Here is a 22,258-nt window from a genome sequence, read left to right as displayed (position 1 = left end):
AGTGTGTTTCTCTGAGGGTGGGGGGGGGGGGCTCCTGTTGGTTTGAATTCTACCAATTTGGCTTTTCCATGCAGATGAAAGGTGAACTTTGCGTTCAGAAAAGCTGTAAGCCTGCATCGTCAGAGTATTTGAGGGATGTCTCTTGGATGCAGTAAGACTCGCGGCAAAACCGATTGAATTGAGATTCCTCCTCCTCCAGCGATTGCACCTTCCATTTTGTCTCCTCGAGTTCTACAGTGTTCTTTTGTAATGTTGTATGTTTTAGATTTTGGTTTCCTGTTTTTTTGTTGAATTCTTGTATTAAAAACTGAAAATTGGTTTGAATCTTCACATGTTTACCAAAACATAAAAAATAAAAACTTTTTGAAAATGCATGAATATGATTTTTTGATAAGAAAGTCAATTTTCAAATGTAACGCCCGTGTCCCGAAAAATATGTAATATTGAAGTTTATATTGAGAATTGGAGTGAAGTCCGTTTAATTTCCGGTTGGTTTACTAAGCTGGTCGATTTATTGATTAACCAAAAGGATGGTTTAATTAATTATTGGTTTAGCTATTTTCTGTTTTAATTAAAGTAAACCAAAAAGGCCCTAATTCTTCTCTACAAGGATCAGGCTTCTGTTCTCTTCAGTAATAGAGGTTTGGCCGCTGGATGCTCAGAGAGAAGGAGAACAAGCTTTTCCATTAGAGTAAAGAGAGAAATAGAACTGTCAGAGTTTGGGAGAAGGAGGATACGACTGCTCAAATCGTCTCGAAAGGTATTGATTTTTGGTACGGTTATAGCTAAGATATTTTCGTACAGTATCCTTTTTACAGAAGTGAATTTGAGTTAATATTCTAAGAGATGTCGGCAGTTTCGTGAGGCGTTTCTTCTCAGTCACGGATTGAAACCAGCGGGTGTTTCGGGATCGATTGCGATTTCGCCTGAGATCTGATCGTGCTGAAATTTTGTGGGAAGCGTCGTCACGTATAGGGATAGCTTTGCACAGGAAAGATTTAATAGTTAACGGTTGGTTTTTATTTTAGGGGTTCGTCTTTAAGAATATTATTTTAAGATGTTTTTGTCCAGTTTTGCTATAAAGTCGTTTTTGGTTGTGTGGTTTGTTGTAGGGAGTTTCTGGGCTGTTTCAGACGTTAGGAGAGTCTCAACTGGTTGTATTTATTGTTATAATCAGTTTGATAAGGTGAGTGCGTGATCATGAGCTTATCTAAGTGATTGGGTTGTATAACTTGTTTTATTTGATGATGTTTAGGTGTGGTGAATGTGTTATTGGGTTTTCAGTTTAATGGCTGGTTTGTTATGTTTTATTTGTGGTTGTACTCTTGATTTGTTTGTGTGTATAGCTCGTAAATGGGAGGATCGTCTCACACATGTCATTGTGTTTGTGGTGTAGGTAATGTGTAGCGTGGAATCATGGCGATGAGGAGGAGGATGATCTAGGGTCTTGATTGTGTGTTCTTGATTATGTTATTTATATTGGAACCTTGTGTAGAAGCATGTTAGGTTGATGACTTTATTTGGTTATAATTGATATGATATTTATATTAAATTGGAGTTGGTTTGGTTTATCTTCAGCTGTGTAGGTTGAATTGTTGTTGGTTTATTGTTTGGGTTGTAATTAAATATTATAGGGTATTTAATTATATTATTATTATTATGAAGAAAAAAACGGGTCGGTTTGTTTCACCTAACTCCTGAAACATGAATTGTTTTCCAAGTATAACCAAGTAATACTAGGTTATTTTATAAAACCTCCTTTCAAAATCCAACTAAAACATTTGACCTAATTACATATACTTAAATTGATTAAAGATACTAATGGCATATTGACTAAGTATAATTGAGTAGCTCTAGAGTTTATCTTTTGATAAGTATTTTAAAATCAATGATTGAATAACACATGATTTTTGTTTGGATTTCCAAATCCATTAAAATCATATAACCAATAATCCCTTCTAAAATCAATAACAAATCAATTTTTAATGTTATAGTCAAAATATATATATATATATATATATATATATATATATTGGAAAATATATAGATGATGAAGTGCCCACGAAGGCAAAACTTTTGTTTCTATGTTTTAAAATTGAAATAAATGTTCATTCTTAGCGTTATATTAAACAAGTTAGTGGTTCTTAATTGATCTGAATTAGTCTTTGCTTTTGATTCATTATACTATTAAACACTCGATGCCGACCTTGTCCCCTATTACCTCTATAGGATAATTTATCAACGTTACCTGCGCTGCATGCAAAGAAAGACATAATTGGATTATTAAAAAAAAGTTAATCTCAGTAGCTTATATATATATATACACCGGTCCAGAATTATTGCTAAGAACATGCATACTTAATTAGATATATGCTTAAAGAAGAATGGGTTTGAAAATTTCAACCAGTTTTCTTCTTCTATCTTTGTTTCTTCTACATCTTTGTCTCTTTTCTGAAGTTGGAGGAATTGAGACAGCTCACCGGAGGATAGGTCAGTGCATGCCTTCTTATATCTGTTTATATCTGCTTAGTTTGCTTAATCTTCCGTAAAGAAGAAGATCCGTAATCTTATAGGATTCTTCATGTCGTACATGATTCCTTAATTAAACTACCAAAAATATCAATTATTATAGATCATAGATGTATGAAAGTAATATAAAATATTTTTTCAACTATTATATTAAAGTTATTCTATAAATATGCGTCAATTTATACACTTCTAAAAATATATATATTTCTCTTGATAAACAAATAATTATATAATTTTCTTATATCAACCAAATTTAAAAGTAAGTCATAATTGGGTTATTAGAAAAAGTTAATCTCAATAGCTTATATATAGACCGGTCCAGCATTATTGCGAAGAAAACGAAAATTATATGTACATGCTAGAAGAAGAATGTTTGAATGTCAAGCCCATGTACGACATATTAATTTGGGGAAGTGTAAACATATAGGGAAGTGTAAACTATCATTTTTTTTCCTTTCTTTTCGTGATATATTAATTCCGTAAGTAATATAATAAGTTTAGTAATTTTTTGCACACAAAAATCGTCAGATTAATTTAGACTTTAGACTGTTTAGTCTTCTCTTAATGTTTTTCCCTTTTTTTCTTTCTTTTTGTAACATCTATGAATTCTCTATTTTGTCTTCTCTATAATTTTTTGCACCAAAAAATCGTAGGCTTATTTTATTTTTTCTCTTTTGGTATTTTTTTTCTTTCTTTTCGTGATAGATAGTTTACACTTCCCTACATGTTTTTCGGTTTTTTTCTACGCTTATATTGTATTAAAATTGATCTTATTCATAATTTCTAACATAAAGTCTGCATTAATTCTTATTAGCAGAACCCATTAGAGAGCTAGCTGTATCACCATCTTGTTCGTGCGGAGGAGGCAAACGTCAAGATCCATGTCCACGTCCACCTCTACGTCCTTGCTCACCTCCACATGCACGCTAGAGACCCTATAAAGGGACGTAAAGAAGAAAGAAAAACAAATAAGATATTAGAATTCGATTTAGGTGCTTTCAATTTATTTAAAAATGTTTATCATAAACAGTAGTTCTCTTTAATAATTAATACAGAAAATAATAAAACTCCATGAAATGAAGGTGAGTAATAGGTTTCCATCCACATGATTGTGTAGTATTCGACTAGAAGAAGGTTTTTTTTAGTTTCTTTGAATGTGAAATTTACTACTCAAAATTAAAGTATTTACATCATAAGATAGAGAGTTACACAGAATTTAAAAGAATCTATAATAACTAAAAGAGATGAGTAAACGCACAAACCAACACTGAAGCAAACCCTTTAATCAAAGTATTGGAGGGACAAAATCCTTCATGATTCTAGTGTCTATCGTCAAGACAATCGAAAATGTGTCCTAGTCATTGTTATTTTTTCAATGTACGTCAAAAAGTCATCAGTCAGTTCAGCTAGAGTCCAATGATCCCGAAAAAAATTTATGCATCATTTTGTGGAATCATCCTCTTTTTGTGGGCTCTCATTTGTTGGAAAACTACGAAGCAATTCATTGTTATGGAAGTTAGTTAAATGCCTTCATGCACTTCTTCAGTTCTCCAATGAGTTTTGATAGCTCTTCACTATAACAATCAGTCAGTCATGAAAAACAAGTTTTAATATTTCACAAAGGAACAAAAGACATCAGGATTAATTTTCATCTTGCATCATTCAAACATCATATGTTCATACTCCTTATCAGCTTGCTAACATCTTTACTAAGACTTTCATCATGTCACGTCGAACTAATGCTACATTTGTCATAACTTTTTTTTCAGGAAACCATATACCGGTCGACATTGTCCACAATGTTCGAGCTAGCCTTCGTCTCATCTACATTTTTTTCTGTCTCAAACTTATCAGGGATCGATTCGAGATATTGAATACTTTGTGCCAGAATTTTATAATTCCTTTTTTTAACTTTTTGAACTGAAGTTAAAGAATTCTGTAATCCCATTATTTTATTCTAATTAAAAAAAATCAGGTTTTCACAAATCCTACATTGCTTACTCTTCTCACCGTGAATCTTGTACGCTCCCATTACTAAAACACGATATCGTGTTCAGTAGTTAAAATGACTCCACGAAACGACGCAATAGTTAGAAAGAAACCTATAAAACGATCCTAGAAAAAGTGTACTCATCTTCGGAATATACAGAAAAGTCTAACCACATATGTATTGTCTATATTCTTGAGAATGAAATATATGATCATATTTATTGTCTATATTCTTTTATATTCCTTCTATTTCATATAAGATGTTTTATTTCTACTTTTCCCCTATTTTAAAGATTTTTTTTTGTTTTTCACTATAGGGTGATTTCAAATTTCTATTCAAATTAGATATTACCTTAATATTTTTTAATAAATTATATTATGCAGTTTGTTTTAGAAATGGTAAAAAAAAATAAAAGTAGACATTTGATATGCTTGTTTTCAGTTAAAATATCTAATATTAAAAACGGATGGAGTAATGTATATTAAAAAGTCAATTTTCAAACTTTACACAACATAAAGTTCAAAACTAATAAACTACTAGGTTATATTACAAAATCTCCCTTGAATTTTTTTTTTTTTTTCNGACCGACCACTTCAATAATTTAGTTCGACGGTGGCACTAAAGTAATGCGTATATATTGCGATGGTATATATGATACGATAATGGCGTATCATGACCATTCAACCACTATGCACATGCCACCTCCTAGCATGGTAGACCAACGAATGGCCCAAACATTCTGGTTTTTTTTAATATCGAAAGCTTGGTTCCAATTAGCTATTCTTATTTTAGTCTTGTTAATTAGTAGTATGTTATTCTATTGTAACATGTTATCTTTTAGTACATTATAAAGTTGTAGTGACTATAAAATATAATTTAAATGCGGTACTTGTTATATACGGCTCCCAATCACTTTTAAATTATTTAAGTTAATAATGTAATTTTTTTTTTATGGTTTTTATTTAATTTTTGGTTCCTTAATTCCGCACTGTTGATTTCATCTGCTCATTTTTTTTGACAACAATAGAATCAACTCAAACGAGCCAATTTGGAGGAAAAGAGTTTACAAACAAAACATGCTGCGGTGACAGTCGCGCTTGGCGTGCCAGAGAATCCGCTTTGACATTCGCATTACGTGGAACTAGAGATAGAGAGAAGGAAGAGAACTCCGCTTGATCTATCTTGATGTCGTCGAGGTAGGGTGTGAAAGCCGGCCATTCATGAGGAGAAGACACCATCTTCACCAAATCAGAACAGTCCGTATAAAAAACCACGTCCCGATAATCATGTCCAATCATGCAACGCATCGCCCAAATGAGAGCTTCTACTTCAGCATGGCTCCCTTGAAAATTCGTAAATACATATACTTAAACTGATTGAAGATAGTAATGGCATATTGACTAAAATCAAAAACAAATCAATTTAACCTTTATAGTCAATATATATATTGGAAAAATATTGATGATGAAGTGTCCATGAAGGAAAAACATTTGTTTATATGCTTTTAAATTTATATAAATGTTCATTCTTAGTGTTATATTAAACAAGTTAGTGGCTCTTAATTGATTTGAATTAGTCTTTGCTTTTCATTCATATAACGTTGATGGTGAAAATACTCGATGTCGACTTGTCCCTTATTGTACTCTATAGGATAGTTTAATTTATACAACGTATGTGCCAAGAAATTGCTTGCAAAGAAAGTCATACTTGGGTTATATAAAAGAGTTAATCACAATAGCTTATATATAGACCAGTCCAGCACTATTGCTAAGAAAAAAAGAAATTATATGTACATAGACTGTTAATTAAGTACATTCTGGATTACGAATGGGTTTGAAAATGTCAAGCAATGCTCTTCTTCTATCTTTGTTTCTTTTACTTCTTTGTCTCTTTTCTGAATTTGGAGGAATTGAGACAACTCACCGGAGGATAGGTTAGTGCATGCCTTCTTATATCTGTTTATATTCTCTTGTTTTATTTTATCATTGTNTGTTCATTCTTAGTGTTATATTAAACAAGTTAGTGGCTCTTAATTGATTGAATTAGTCTTTGCTTTTCATTCATATAACGTTGATGGTGAAAATATTCGATGTCGACTTGTCCCTTATTGTACTCTATATGATAGTTTAATTTATGTACAGCGAAATTGCATGCAAAGAAAGTCATACTTGGGTTATAAAAAAGAGTTAATCTCAATAGCTTACATATAGACCAGTCCAGCATTATTGCTAAGAAGAAAAAAATTATATGTACATGGATTGTTAATAAAGTACATTCTGGATTAAGAATGGGTTTGAAAATGTCAAGCAATGCTCATCTTCTATCTTTGTTTCTTTTACTTCTTTGTCTCTTTTCTGAATTTGGAGGAATTGAGACAACTCACCGGAGGATAGGTTAGTGCATGCCTTCTTATATCTGTTTATATTCTCTTGTTTTATTTTATCATTGTAGCCCAAGCTATATACAACTGAATTTGCTTTCTTCAGTAAAGAAGAAGATCGGTAATCTTAAAGGATTCTTTTAAGTCGTACGTAGTCCCTTAATAACACTAGCAAATGATCAATTATTATAAATCATTGATGTATGAAATTAAAGCAATATAGACTAATTTCAAAGTTAATTTATATTACTGTTTCTTTTAATATATTATTACTACAATTACAAAATTAGCAAGAACCATGCACTATTTACACACAAAAATTGTAGGATTAGTTTAGTCTTTTTTTTGGGTTTTTCTATTTTTGACAGGTAATTTAGTTTTCTCCAGAATTTCTATCGTTATTTTTGTTACTACCATTCTGTATTAAAAACCTAAAATTGATATTTTCATAATTTCTAACATCAAGTCCTCACTGATATATCCACAGTAGAAGAACCTAGTAAAGAGATAGCTGCAACTCCATCTTGTTCATGCGGTAGCCAAGGAAGTGGTTCTCGAAGATCATACCATTATCAACGTCCATGCCCACGTCCACGTCCGTGTCCACCTCCACATGCACACTAGCTACTAGACCTTTGAAAAGGAAGCTAGTAAAGAAGAAGGGAACAAAATAAGATATTGGATTTCTATTTTGGTGCTTGCACTTTTTAATTATAATTTCTTAGATATAAAAGAATAATAATGATTATTACAGAAAATAAATAAAACTCAAAATAAAATAAAAAGGTGGTGCGGCAACAACCCACTCTACCAGCTACGACAGCAGAGTTCCCTCCAGGCACGGTTACCACTCTTCGTGTAGCTCAAAATTGCGTCGAACATCATAGCCAGCCATCCCATTCTTACCCATATCGTTTACATCATTATACTTATACCATTTCATCAACAACATTGCTCACCTTACCGGAGATCCATTTTGCATATTTAAAATGTTACGGTCTGTCTATCGTCAGCCTAATCAAACCAAAGCCCAAGTTTGAAGGTTCGGTAATAACTTGTCTATTTTACAAGAAATGATTAGGATAAAACTCTCGTTGGTGGAATCCCTTACATGAATTCTACATTCGCTTTATCTTTACCGTCACAGTACCATGACAGTTAACATCAACGGAATTACCAAAAATTAAAAACATACAGATAAAGTGCCTATTCTGGAACATATGATGGAGATACAAAAACTTACTGAAGAATTACTTTGTGTGATGTCCAAAAGCACCCCTAGAAGAGCTGTATCCAATACTTGAAAATTCAATTTTCAAAATTGCTTCTAGCTAAGTGAAAATTCACCAAGAAAGCAACTATATTAGGCCTAATCATCTAGAGAGACAAGTCTGCTCTGCTAACGAACTCAATCCAAAGATATGATCACCCATCTAAAATAAGCAACCACCGTACCATGGAAATTGAAATTCATGGATTTAGGATGAATAAAATCTTGAGTGAAATAAACTACCACATCAAAAACCTTCCTGAAGTGATATATAGAATAATCAAAAATGTTATAAACCACTTAATGGATGGACTCCATAACCAGGCCCATACACGGCCCGTATATGGCCCGTATACGTCCAAGGCCATAAGGCCCATTCGGCCATGGCTTTTAGACTAGGTCGGTTTATATCCTAATGTAATTGGGCTTTGCCCTTGACTATATATATGTGTAACCTCGTGATTAATAATAAGAATAAGACAAGAGATTTCGTCCCCCTAAACTCTCTAGTTTACAACACGTTATCAGTAAGATAGCCTCTAGCCCTAAAACCCTAAGGCAACCGCCGATTCTCTTCTCCTTCCCTAAAACTCTAAAACCCTAAACCGCCTTTCTGTTCTTACTTCCATCCGAGATTAAACACCTTTCTGTTCGAAGATCTCCTTGTTCACGAGCATACCTTAAGCTCGTGATCAAGTTCTATCGATAACTTGATTGAGGTTCGTGGTTCGCGGTTCGGGGGAGTAGAGAACAGATTGTTCAAGCTTCATTATCTTCTTCGTCTTTGTGGAACTCTTGCCAAGTTCTTACATTAACAAAAAAACATGAGACTTATTGTGGAGTCAGATCCATTAGAAGTGGATCTCATCAAAGAGTTTTCTGAGTGGGTACTAAAACTTGGAGATGGTAAACTATCTGAGCCAAACAGCGGTGAAGCAGTGATTGATATACCTGAAGATATGCTTCTGAAAGACTCTTTGGATCTAATTAATTCAATCGCACTTAGCACATATCCGTCTTTGCTTCACAATCTTGATGAGGGGGATTATTTCAAGGAACATGCAATACTATGTCCTACAAATGATGTTGTTGATGAAGTAAACAATTATATGATGGATCTTCTTCCAGGGGAATCACATCAATATTATAGTTCAAATAAGATCTGCAGTTCAGATTCTTCCAGCAAGAGAGATGATGGTCTCTCAACAGAATACCTTAATTCAATTAAGTGTTCTGGATTGCCAAACCATCTTTTGAAATTGAAGAAGGGAGTTCCTGTTATGTTGCTACGAAACATTGACCAGCAATACAGATTATGTAATGTAACCAGGCTGCAAATAACTCAACTTGGAAAACATGTCATTGAAGGAAAAGTTAACATCGGCAACAAAGTCTATCTTCCAAGAATGCTCTTAATGCCTACAGATTCTAGATTGCCTTTCCGGCTTCAGCGAAGACAGTTCCCAATAGCTCCTTGCTTTGCGATGACAATTAATAAGAGTTCGGGACAAAGTTTCTCCCATGTCAGGATATACTTGCCGAGACCAGTATTTACACATGGGCAATTGTATGTTGCACTGTCAAGAATCAAGAGTAGGAAGGGCTTGAAGATTCTTATCGTTGATGAAAATGGTGAAAGGGTGAACACAACAACTAACGTTGTGTACAAAGAAATATTCCAAAACATATGAGGTATGTCCTACATCACTCAGATAGAAAACTACTTAGTTCTTATAAGTATCCTTTATTCGTATATATAGTACTTATTGAAAATTTTCTAATAAGTTTTTTTTTTCACTTATTCAAGGTGCAGATGAGTGCTTTAAAGCTTGAGTTGCAGTTCTCCCTATCTAACATCTCAATTCCTACTATCAAGAACCCTTATGTTGTTTAGTCAATCAAAAAGCTTCAAATCATTTCTGTTTTTTTTTTTCTTTATTTATCAGTCAGCTTACTACAATGCAACGTTTTGTATTCGTGTATTTATTTCTTAAAAACATATTATCCATGTTAAGAGATGATTTTAAGCAGGTAGAAACAGATAAGAAGAAACCATACCTTCGACTAATGGGTAATGGCAACAGAGTCATCTTCACGGTGAAAGTTGTTAACCTTGCTTTAAAAAGAATGATTGGACTTGCGTTCTGGAATTCCTTTTGAGATCAAAATTTAAGAAAAAAAAATGAAAGAAATTATTGCTTTATCATACAATCATCAAATCTACGGCATTCAATTAAAGAATTTGAGGATAAAAAGAAATTGATATATTTACCTAATTAGTAAGTAGCATCCCCATTGTATAATTTTTCCCCGTTTCAGGATGATCTCTCGATGGATCCCTGCTAAAGCTTTTTATCGCTAATGTTAATTTTGCTGGAATTTTGGGAGTTGTAATATGAAATTTGGATTTATTTAATCAAGTACCTTTGCTGAAATTGAAACATTCGGTGGATGATTTAACTCTATTGGAGATGGAGAGCATGAGATCGGTGGGCGCCGATGAGACGAGAATCAGATTAGAAGATAAAGATGATAATTTGATGAAGGAAAACAAAGACATATTATTTATTTCTTTTTTTAATGTTAATTTAAAGTTAAAATTCACTATTTTTAATTAGGTCGTGCAACGCACGGGCCATGACACTAGTACTATTATGTTTTATGTGTTTTGGGGCAACTTATGTTTGAGTTTTTAAGTAGAGTTCAACATATAGATTTTAGAGTTTATAGTATCATCCTGATTTTATGTTTTATCAATAGATATAAATTTATACAATTTTATAAGTTTGTGTGGAAAAACTAGACTATTTTCTCTCTAATTTTTTTAGTGAAAAACTCATTATGTTTTCGGTTCCATCTTCTAATGGAATATGAAAACATCCAAAACAAAATACCCACTCCTAATATGAATAAAAGTTTCTTTGAATATCTAACTTAAATCTAGTGGTATCACTAGTGTTCAACCTCAAGTTATACGTTTAATCATATAAAATACCAAGCATTAAACAAACGATTAAAATTTGAAGCCCTATCTGCTTCCTCATAACCAATTATAAAAATTAATAGTATATCTTCAATTTGGTATAATTTACCACACTAACTATTTCAAAAAGCAAAATGATATATGATATGATCATGAGACCATCCAAGACGACCCTTGAGTCTTGCTCACCACGAACGAAGTCAAAGGTCAACTCTTCCAGCTAAACTACTATTTGGGATACATTTTTACCTCATCTAGAGCATATATCGAGGTGGAATTAGTCCAATCAGAGTTGAGATGAAGAAGTTATTCATTTTACAACTCAGGTGAACTCATGGCTACGCGATTTGGACCTACGAGTATTCAAAGGAGTTCAGATGAAGAAGTTATTCATTTTACAACTCAGGTGAACTCATGGCTACGCGATTTGGACCTACGAGTATTCAAAGGAGTTCAGATGAAGAAGTTATTCATTTTACAACTCAGGTGAACTCATGGCTACGCGATTTGGACCTACGAGTATTCAAAGGAGTTCAGATGAAGAAGTTATTCATTTTACAACTCAGGTGAACTCATGGCTACGCGATTTGGACCTACGAGTATTCAAAGGAGTTCAGATGAAGAAGTTATTCATTTTACAACTCAGGTGAACTCATGGCTACGCGATTTGGACCTACGAGTATTCAAAGGAGGATTCCGACCAATTCAAAAGGATTCAAGGTATGAACCAAAATGTTCTGGAATCTTGATCCATCCTAGAATCACTGAGAATTGGAAGCACATTAAAATCAGTTCATATTTGAAAGATATGGATATTTCAAATCAATGGATCTGCCCCAGTCCCAGTTTCGCGTATGAGCCAAAGATCGTGTTACACAGACTAACTCAGCATCAATTTCGACACGAAATCGGTTGGAGAATGTTAATGGATTTCTTATGTTTCCAACAAGCCCAAGAACACAAGATCTGGCCAACAAACCACAAAGTTACGCTTCATTTGCGAAAGGAGGTCAACCTAGTTCTTCACATGAAGAATTTTAGGTCCAGTTGGTTTAGTTGCTTCCAGAATTATGTTTGGCAACCAGGAGGTGTTTCTACTAAGCGCAATGTGAAGAAATGGTACAACCCATGTTGTTTCTTATCAGCAAGTTGGACCAAAGAGTCAAAGAGAGAAAAGATCAAAGAAACCCTTAATGGGTCAGTTCAAGAGCTTATGGCTAAAGAGAGCATGGGAGATACTATTGGGGATGATACCTATCAAGTCCAGCCCACTATGAGCCTAATTCAAGTCCAAGAAAGCTCAAAATAATTACTTTATTTTGTGGTCAAAGAGGGATGACGAAAATGGAGTTCAACTCACTTTGGGAAGGACACCTTGGGAAGACAAACTTCAAAGAGTTGAATCTTCATTCAACTATCTATCTTTATTGTGTTTTAGTTTCAAGAATAATATTTGGCTTTGTGACCAAGTTTTATATCTCTATATAAACTCATGTAATCTCATTTGAGAATAATCAATCAATTTTCTTTTTTATTTTAAGAATTTATCTCTTTGTTCTTTGTCTAGAACATTTCTTGTTTCTTGGTGTGTAATATCCAAGCAACAGCCTCCTCTTGCTGGACTAGTGTGATATATCTAGCAGCGATTGGAGTTGGAAATATCAGCAGTCTTCCGCAACTATTGTGCGACCCCTCAATCCATCAAATCTCCCTTGTTGCATCTTGCACCTTGGCGAGTTTTTATCATTTCTAATCCGGCTGAGTGATCCTCGAATTTTGGGCGTATCAATATATCATCCAAAGAATGATGATAAAAGAATTATCGGACTACCAACCAAAATGCAGGAACAGTGTTCATGACCATACATATTTTATAATCTAACACAAAGCTAAAAAACTATATATTATGTATGTTCATGACCATACAGAAACTATGTTTTTCAACAAAACTAACATTGAAATTCAAGTTGTGCGTTTAACACAAACAAACAACAACAACAACAACAAAAATTGAAAGGTCAAAATGGAATAGATATATACCGAAAGGCTACAACTGAATTTTGACATCAACCATAGAGAAAAGTGTGATTAAAACAAAAGGCATAGAACGGAATAAAGAAATACACATTGCATTCTAACTAAATCAACCAATCATTCGATAGAGTTCCAACTGCAAAGACTAGAGTTCCATGCGCAAAGACTAAGAGACCAAAAGATAGGCACTAACTAGTGTTGTAAAAAGATTTAAGGCAGAGAGTACAACAAGTGGTAAAAACTAACATAATAATCATACAAGTGTATGATGCAAATTTTGAGAATGTCAGTTAACATGTTTGTACCGATCACCAAGGATTGAGAACATAACAGAAACAAATCCATACCATGATTAAACTAAAATACTATCATAAGCTGCACGAGTCTCAACTATGTTCATCTATATCGTAAAACAAGAGAATTTATGACATTTTCAGTTAGTGTATAGATATAGGAAACACTCAAGCGAAGGGGTATAAATTATAGAATCTAACACAGTATTCATTTGAGTATAATGAAGAATTCCAAAATGTGGTTTCACATGACTAGAACAATCACCAAGGGTTTATAGCATAACGCAAAACAAAGACATTCAAGATTAATATTATTACCATAATTCAGTTAGTGTATAGATATAGTAAATGCAGAATTCCATAATGTGGTTTCACATGCTTAGAACAATCACCAAGGGTTTAGAGCATAACGCAAACAAAGACATTCGATATTCAATAATATTATTACCATACTGTGCAGTAATATCACAGACAATTTAAATATTATTCCCATAAGTAACTACAGTAGATCCCAAGATGCATCTATTTCATTAAATGAAAAAAGTTATTTATACATACAAACACCAAAACAGAGATATTAAGTATTTTCAACACACAATATACTGTTTCAAAAGCCAAAGTAAAATGAACCTTTACTCAGTGGATGGTGCAAAATCCTAGGATGTCATTCACATGTTTAAAACAATCACCAAAGTTTTAGAGTAGAAGGCAAAGAAAATACTTTCAAGGTTCAAGGAACACAAACACAATCTACATATAAGTAAAATATATACGAGAGACTCTACATCCACTATATAGGATAAAAGAGCGTATGATACACAAGCACTGAAACATAGAGAATAGTAAAATTATAATACACAATGTACTAATCTAGGATAAAAGAGCATATGATACACAAGCACTGAAACATAGAGAATAGTAAAATTATAATACACAATGTACTAATCTAGGATAAAAGAGCATATGATACACAAGCACTGAAACATAGAGAATAGTAAAATTATAATACACAATGTACTCATCTAGAAACGCAAATTTTTATGATTTTCAAACTGAAAATAATACCTAGTCTCTCAAATTGTGGAATCTGTTCCCAACTGCGTAGAAACTACCTCTTTGGAGTTCAGGATGCTGTATGTGTCTCTCACTTGTGATTTTCATATACTAATTACAAACAAGTTTGGAAAGCACTTAAACAAAAATAAAAAGGTTTGAAAGCATATACCTATCAAAAGTCTTGACAATCTGAACACCGTAACTTGAGAAGCACATACCTGAAAGAAAAAGGAAAAAGAATTTGTTAGTCTACAATTTATGTGAATGTCATATACTTACCTCGTTGGGCTAAACTTCTTTAAGCCGTACGTTGGTCCAAGTTCAGTCATTAAGCCGCAAGGTCAGTCATTCATGTCTTATAGTTTTTACCAGCCGAGGCTACCAAACTTTGAGAACTCTTTGGTTCTTTCTGCATGTCTTATGGTTTTTACCAGCCGAGGGTACCAAACTTTGAGAACTCTTTGGTTCTTTATTCATGTCTTATGGTTTTTACCAGCCGAGGGTACCGAACTTTGAGAACTCTTTGGTTCTATGTCTTTTGTCTTAAAACTTATTTAGCCGAGCGTACCAAACTTTGAGAACTCTTTGGTTCTTTCTTCATGTCTTATGGTTTTTACCAGCCGAGGGTACCAAACTTTGAGAACTCTTTGGTTCTATGTCTTTTGTTTAAGACTTATTTAGCCGTTGGATAATCCAATAAATCGCAACCTCTTTTCCAATTCCCAACATGCATGCACTACCAAGCCAACAGTCCACGATCCACGATTTTGCTCGGGACAATGTTCCCAAAATAGAATCTGACAGAACACTATTAGATTAATGTCTGTCAATGATCTGTTTTGGGTTTTAAAAGAAAACAAAAACATCAAACCTTAAAAGCCCCAAAACTAAGAATCCGCAGACCAAGTAACCAAAACCAAAAACGGATCAGGATTCTTGTTAAAGTGAATATTTTTTTGTTGTTGGATCAAGAACACAAAAACAAAACAAAATCTTGATTCTAAAATCACAATGATACAAAAGTCAATTGCTTAAATATGAAAAAAAAAACAAAAAATCCGAACAGAAGTGGACTGATCAATTGTACCCCCATTTGATTTCAGTCCTCAAAAACTTGAAAACACAAATAAAAACCTGATTTACAAATCATTGTATCATGATTCAAAGAACCGGATTTAGTGTCATCTTTACAAATCATTGTANAAAAAAAAAAAAAAAAAAAAAAAAAAAAAAAAAAAAAAAAAAAAAAAAAAAACCTGATTTACAAATCATTGTATCATGATTCGAAGAACCTGATTTAGTGTCATCTTTATAATCAGAATTACATGACCATACACAATGGAAAAGTTCGTCTCTGTAAAATACAAACGCAAACAAAGCCATAAAATAATCCCTGCTAAAGAATAGAGTTCTCACTAACTAAGTGAATAAAACATTTGAATCAAAAACAGTTCAATAAGCTCCGTAGTAGTAGAGAATCAAATCAATTTGCAAAAAAAAAAAAAAATTACACACGAAGCGAGGATCAGAGGAAGAAATCTGACCATGAGGAGGAAGAAGAAACCAAGCCGCCGATTAAATAGTTTCGTGCCGAATCAAAACAAACAAACCCTAGATCTGTACAACATAAGAACAATTAGTCAATTTGAAAACCCTAACAAACAAACAAAAAAAAACACGAAGAGAGGATCGGAGGAATGAACCTTAATTACCAAATAATCACGACGGAGAATAATCCCAGCCGATTGAACTAGTCTTGTGCCTGAATTAACCGAAGAGATCTGTCCAACACAATAACGATTAGAAAATTCAAAAACCCTAAAAAAAAAAACACAAAGGATCGGAGGAAGAAACCTTATCAAGTCACCACGAGGAAGAAGAAGAAGCCCAGTCGATTGTAATGGTTTCGTGCCTGAATCATATCAAAATCAAAACCCTAAATCAATAATAAGAACGATTACACAAAAATTTATACAAATCCTGAAAACAAATTAGCGATACAGAGAAATTGAAATTCATATCATAAGATTACTCAACGTGAATCTCCACAGCAGTCGTCGAATCGAAGCATTTCTTCATGCGAAAACCCCGAAGCGAGAAAAAAAAAAAAGCGTTTCTAATTTAGGTGATTCCTCTTCTTTTAACCCCCCGATCGATATGTATATCACCGACATAACGCGTTTCCTTAACGGCTATTTTTGTATCTGGATCTACCGTTGATTCATCGTATATTTTAATCTAATGGTTCTGCATTTTTCACGATTATAAGTAATATTTTTCTTTTTAGTTGGCAAGACAAACACAAAAGCAAAAACATTTTATCTTAAACGGGTTTGTGGTTATCTCCATAATTATATAAAGAAGGCCCAATAAGGTCCATTAGTTTTAAATTCCTAATTTAAACATCTTTCTTTTTCACTTTAAATTCCTAATTACGCCAGACGTCATTTTAAACCTGTATGTGCCTATTTTGGAGACTTTTTGCATAGAAGGTACATATACATTACTAATTAGTAGTCACATTTATCAGTCTTAATAATATATAGCAAGAAATCGTATGTTGTTACTTGTCGTCCAAAACAGAACGTTTGAAACCGCGTTACATATGTCATTCAAATATAAAATATGTTAGTTTCGAAAATGATGTAAACAACAATAAAAAATTATTGATTTGGCCTTACTCTATATACTGGTCAATAGAGATAGTTATGATGTATGATAAAATCAAAGCTTGTGGCAAAAGAATGGGTTCAAAAAAACCATCACATATTTTTGTTCTTCTATTTTGATTTTCACTATTTCTTCTCAAGTTAGAGTCGTCGAGGCTACAAGCCGCATACTTGGTAAATACTAATCTTTAGAGATTTGAAAAAAACACAATCATCGGGTGGCAGAAGCTAAATATGGTAGTCAAACAAAAAGATTTTGTTCCGTAAACTGAGGGTTATAATATAAACTTCTTTTGATGTTGTAGCAAATGGAAGGAGGACCATCGTCTGGACTCCAGCATCAAAGTCATGTGGAGCTTCTCATGCATCGTGGAAGAAGTATCGCCGACCCTGTAAGCGTCCTCCAAGATCTGATCCTGCTTCCTACAACTCTCCATAAGACCATAAGACAGTTTCAAGTTTAGTTTTGGAATTTCGGGGTTATGCGAGACAAAATAAAGTGTATGGTTTTCAAATGTCCTTTCTCATCTGTATGTCTAAATCAGTGTGTAATGTCTAAACCATATATAAGGATATAACTTTATTAATCTCACATTTTCTTTTAAAAGAACATGAACTTCTGTTGCTAGCTAATAATAACGTAAAATATTGCAAAAGTCAATCTGGTACACAGTCTGAAATATGGCAAAGTACAAAGATGTTGCGTCATAAGATGCAAATTTGACATAGAACCTTAATTTTGTATAATAAATCATTAATACAAACAAATGTATCAACACTCTAAAATTAAAAAAATTATTGAACTCTCTTAAGTCCAAGCAACTTCCCATTAGTACGATATTATCCGTTAAATTAGTTTTAAGTTGTCAAATAGCACAAATTTAATTTTAGGCTCTTTTCCAAAAGGTTCCACGGTAATTAGAGTTGGATGACTTATATATTAAAAACACATTTTCTAATATTATGATATGGGATGTTGGCTTGTATCCCAACAATCCTTCTCCCAAACATAAGACCATGAACTTTTGGTCTCCTTTCCAGCGAAACCTTGACCCCTATGCACCAACACCCCTTATTTGTGAAGTATTCTTAAGACACCCTTCTAAACGTCTCATATTAAGGGCTTCTCTCACACTTTTTTTTACCTAGTCTCTAATACCAACTATTAGATTCTCCATGTCCAATTCAACTCTTCCATTAGTATGATATTGTCTGTTTTGGGACCAAGTGGTCAAATCCACACAATTTTATTTTTGAGCTTCTTCCCAAAATGTCTCATATGTACTAGTTGGAGTTTATAAACTTATTTTCTAATCCCAAAAGATCTCATACCTACTAATTGGACTTAACTTATTAATTAGATACTCATCAGAAATTTGTCAGAGTTTTTTTTCTGAATTTCTGACCATATTTTCTAATAATAATAATAATCCAAACATAGAAAATTACTTTTTAATGAATTCCCGTTTGTACATCGAATTTTTCGATTAATTTTCGACTAATTGCAACAGTTTTTTTTGTGGGAAATTAGTTGGTATTTTGTCGGAAATGGTAGTGAGAAATTTGAATGTTTCTTTTGTCGATGTATATGGTAAGTAGGACTGTCCATTTTGGTTAATAAAACCACTGGTCGTAATTTATGTGTTGCAATGTGTTATGTGTATCCTGTGTTGTATAATCAATTAATCATACATGATACATGGAACTGCGTATAGTAATTATTTGTGTTGGAAGTCGGTTATAGTTAAATAACTTTTGTATGAAAGATTATTCTGTGCAATAGAAAAATAGTAGATAAAGATGATGTAAGCTTAAGAAAAAAGAAACGAAAGATTATTCGTCAATACAATAAAATAGAATAAAGAAATGAAATAGTCAAAGTAAAAGGAAGAAAGTAACAAATCTAAGTCAATTGCATTCAAAATTATGTGTTAATTAAGTTTAATTAGCAGTCAATAAATTAGTCATGATTGTTATTTTCGAGTAATATGTAATGGCAAAGAGGTCGTATACTCGTATGTTGGCTTTTGGTTCATAGGTCGTACGTATCTGTAAATTTTGCCAAGCAATTCAAACTTGTAATAAGTTAAATAATTAAAAATGAATCTTGCCAATAACGTGTGTGTATATAAGAAACTAGGACCATGAAAGATGATAACAGCAAGATAATAACATAATTAAATTGGCCTTGCTCTATAAATATCGGCCATGAAACACTTTAGATGATCACAACATACCGCGACGAAAACAAAAATGAGTTCGAAAACATCATATATAGTTTCTTTTATGTTATCTCTTCTCATTGTGATTCTTGTTTTTTCCTCTCAAAGTGGAGTCGTGGAGGCTACAGTCACACCTAGATACCTAAAGATTGTACATATAAGTATAAATATCAATGCATATATCCTCTCAATTCAAGTGCAAATCCTCTAATTGCTTGACTATATGCATATCTGAACATAAAAATCTTGTAGAATAAAAAAAATTATGATTATTTCTGTTTTTGAAATAGTTAATATTTATAGAACATTAAATAGCTGGCCAAAAGTAAAAGAGTAAAAAATCTCATTCTCATTATTTTTTACATTTAAAAATGACATGACATTCAAATACATGTGAAATATCGGATTGCCGACTGCACGTCTCAAATGAACTAGATGAATATCCGCGCTATGCGCGGGCTTATGGCTTACCGTTTTTTAAATAATTGTGCTACTAATTTCTTTTTTATTTTATTTATCTTTGGTTTTTTTAAATGTGGAAATCTTGAAAAATATATTTTTGACATTGATTTTTTAATACTTCACATATGTTTTCTTATTTGTAATTGAATTATTAGATACATTCATGAATAACTTTGTTTTGAGAGATTTAAACATTCTATAATTCTTGTCTAAAACTTCTAAAAACATATTCCAAATGAAAGCTTAATCTAATGATACATATTTTGTAACAAAGAGTTTTTTGGTTGAATAAATTTTATATTCATTCAAAAGAAGCTTAAGTACATTTAGATATCTTCGCTTCTCAATTATATACTATGAAACACTAACACTTTCTTTTATCAAGAATTGCAGCTTGGCTAATTCTTTAATAGATATAATCAAAATAAACACTTTCTTTTTATGTTAGCTCTTCTATTTTTTGGAATATAACTCTATTTTTTTTAATAAGAATTTCATTTAATTTTCTTTTTGACAATTTAGATTTAGAATATGAAAATCTCATTCCTCTTTGTCTCTGTAATTTTCTAACTAACATTCTATAGTTTAATTCAATTATCTTCCATTTGATAGTGAACAAAACCCCAATTTTCATCATATATAAAATTTTATTTCTTTTGGGACAAACTTTCATGAATTTTTCTACAATATTAAGAAATATCCCGATCATTACTGCAACTCTTCAAACTATTGACAAAATTGTAACGCCTAAACCATATGTCGATACATTCATGGTTTACGACAAGAGGAAGAAGTGGCTCTTTGATTGACTCCTGATGCTTTTTTTTCTTTTGATGATGCATCTATATGAAAAAGACATAGAAAATGTTTCATATTCCTTTTAGTTTAGATTTGTTTTTTTAACGATGATAGACATGTGACACTCCCTCCACGTAGATTTCACATTTTTTTTTGTGTTTTGAAATAGATTTCACATATTTGCATCGAAATAGGTGTTCACTTTTCACAAATTTGGGAACTCGAATTGCGATTTTCACGACACCTGGCAGTTTCGACACCAAAATACAACAATTCAATGAAATCAAACACATATATTCTCCATTTTATTTCAACCGCAAAAACAGTAGTAATCGTATCGTCATTCTTCGACTTGGTGATATACATTTTTCACATTGTTTCGTCGTGGTAAGTATAAAACTTCTTGAAGAAACCAGTAATGTCGAAAACAAAAAACCTCCTCTGAATATGTATTTTATTCTCTTTTCGTTTCTAGTTATCAATCAGGTTAACTGATGACACGAAAAGAAATAATTTCAAGACTTGGTAGTAGGCTCGTCTGTCTCGTCAGCTTCAGCATCTTCGATCTCGCTCGCTAACTTCACTAAATCTTCCACCAGTATTTTGCCATCTAAAGCAAAAACCCAAGAAAACTTCCATCATACAATCCAATGCGAATTATCAGGAAAAAAAAGTAAGTTTAGAAGTTAAGGCAATGGAAGAAATAAAATATAGTGTGTGACCTTTATCTTTCGAAAGATTCTGGATAAGCTCTTGGATTCCCTCTTTGCCCAATGTGTCTTTCAAGTACATCGCAGCCGATGCTACCTCATCTGGACTTACCTTTCCATCATAATCTCTGTACAAACAAAATTGATTTGATTCATTGCCAAAATATTCTAAGGCGAGAAATCATCTTAAGGATAGTTACACAGACCTGTCCAGGAGTCGCCAGCGGTTGCCAATCTTGTTATCGACATCATCAATTTCCTTTTCCAGTTTCTGGAGCATTGTCTCCACCTAAAGATAGAAGATAAATAAAGAGAATATTAAACAAAACACTACAGAGTTTGTGATCAACAAAACATGATAGAACTGTTGTTACCCTATCTAACAACCGAGAGGAAGTTTTATCGGCGATAGCTTTCTGAGCACTTCGGTCACTATCTTCTCGAGCAGCTAAATAAGCTTTCCTAGCCTCTTCCTCATCATCTGTACCACCTTTCTCTACCATGCTGTTGTATAGATCAACCTGTAAGTAAGGAAAGTAATTTTACTCGCATCAATCTAAGAAAGCAATAAAATGAAGAGAAACGAAAAATGTTTTAAGCCGATTTACCTCTTTTTTAACTAATTTTAAGAACTCCTCACGCTCCATGCTAACAGACTGGAATCCAAGTCAAAAGAAAAAACAAGCATTAACCCATTTGATAACTTATGAAAACTCTGATAGTAGCAAATGGGAGTGTGGTAAAGTGTACATACAGATGCGGAAGCTAAAACTGCCAATGCACGGCTAAGCTCACAGAGCTGCTCATGCTTCTCCAGGGTTTTCGCTTTTGCCTGTTCATTAGCATCTTTAGCTGTAGAAGC

At 32.9% G+C, this 22,258-nt stretch overlaps 1 protein-coding gene and 3 long non-coding RNA genes across 5 annotated transcripts in view; 1 reads left to right on the top strand and 3 right to left on the bottom strand.

Moving 5' to 3' along the window:
- Positions 2,243 to 3,710, top strand: LOC104750328. The gene is made up of 2 exons (XR_761591.2): positions 2,243 to 2,490; positions 3,347 to 3,710. It is a non-coding gene; the product is annotated as an uncharacterized LOC104750328 (long non-coding RNA).
- LOC104750327 lies at positions 7,125 to 11,513 on the bottom strand. 2 transcript variants are annotated; one of them, XR_761588.1, is made up of 4 exons: positions 10,594 to 11,513; positions 10,442 to 10,517; positions 10,228 to 10,322; positions 7,125 to 8,186 (listed from the first exon to the last, which is right to left on the bottom strand). It is a non-coding gene; the product is annotated as an uncharacterized LOC104750327 (long non-coding RNA). The 2 variants fall into 2 exon arrangements; XR_002035732.1 differs by having other exon boundaries at positions 7,125 to 7,546; positions 10,594 to 11,511.
- LOC104750326 lies at positions 15,786 to 16,663 on the bottom strand. Its single transcript, XR_761587.2, has 4 exons — positions 16,573 to 16,663; positions 16,390 to 16,447; positions 16,239 to 16,316; positions 15,786 to 16,152 (listed from the first exon to the last, which is right to left on the bottom strand). It is a non-coding gene; the product is annotated as an uncharacterized LOC104750326 (long non-coding RNA).
- Positions 20,967 to 22,258, bottom strand: part of LOC104753559 (LETM1 and EF-hand domain-containing protein 1, mitochondrial-like) — a 5,905-nt gene continuing 4,613 nt past the window's right edge. Inside the window, exons 8-13 of the mRNA XM_010475794.1 lie at positions 22,151 to 22,257; positions 22,005 to 22,052; positions 21,771 to 21,917; positions 21,603 to 21,685; positions 21,409 to 21,524; positions 20,967 to 21,296 (exon numbers count right to left, since the gene is read on the bottom strand). Of these exons, the coding sequence (XP_010474096.1) occupies positions 21,202 to 21,296; positions 21,409 to 21,524; positions 21,603 to 21,685; positions 21,771 to 21,917; positions 22,005 to 22,052; positions 22,151 to 22,257 (596 nt within the window). The 3' untranslated portion in view covers positions 20,967 to 21,201. The remainder of the gene's footprint in view (positions 21,297 to 21,408; positions 21,525 to 21,602; positions 21,686 to 21,770; positions 21,918 to 22,004; positions 22,053 to 22,150; position 22,258) is intronic.

The sequence above is a fragment of the Camelina sativa genome, chromosome 16 (assembly GCF_000633955.1).
Source record: "Camelina sativa cultivar DH55 chromosome 16, Cs, whole genome shotgun sequence".
Lineage (NCBI taxonomy): Eukaryota > Viridiplantae > Streptophyta > Magnoliopsida > Brassicales > Brassicaceae > Camelina > Camelina sativa.
The sequence above is the reverse complement of the archived record's forward strand: the minus strand, read 5'-3'. Positions and strand labels throughout refer to the sequence as shown.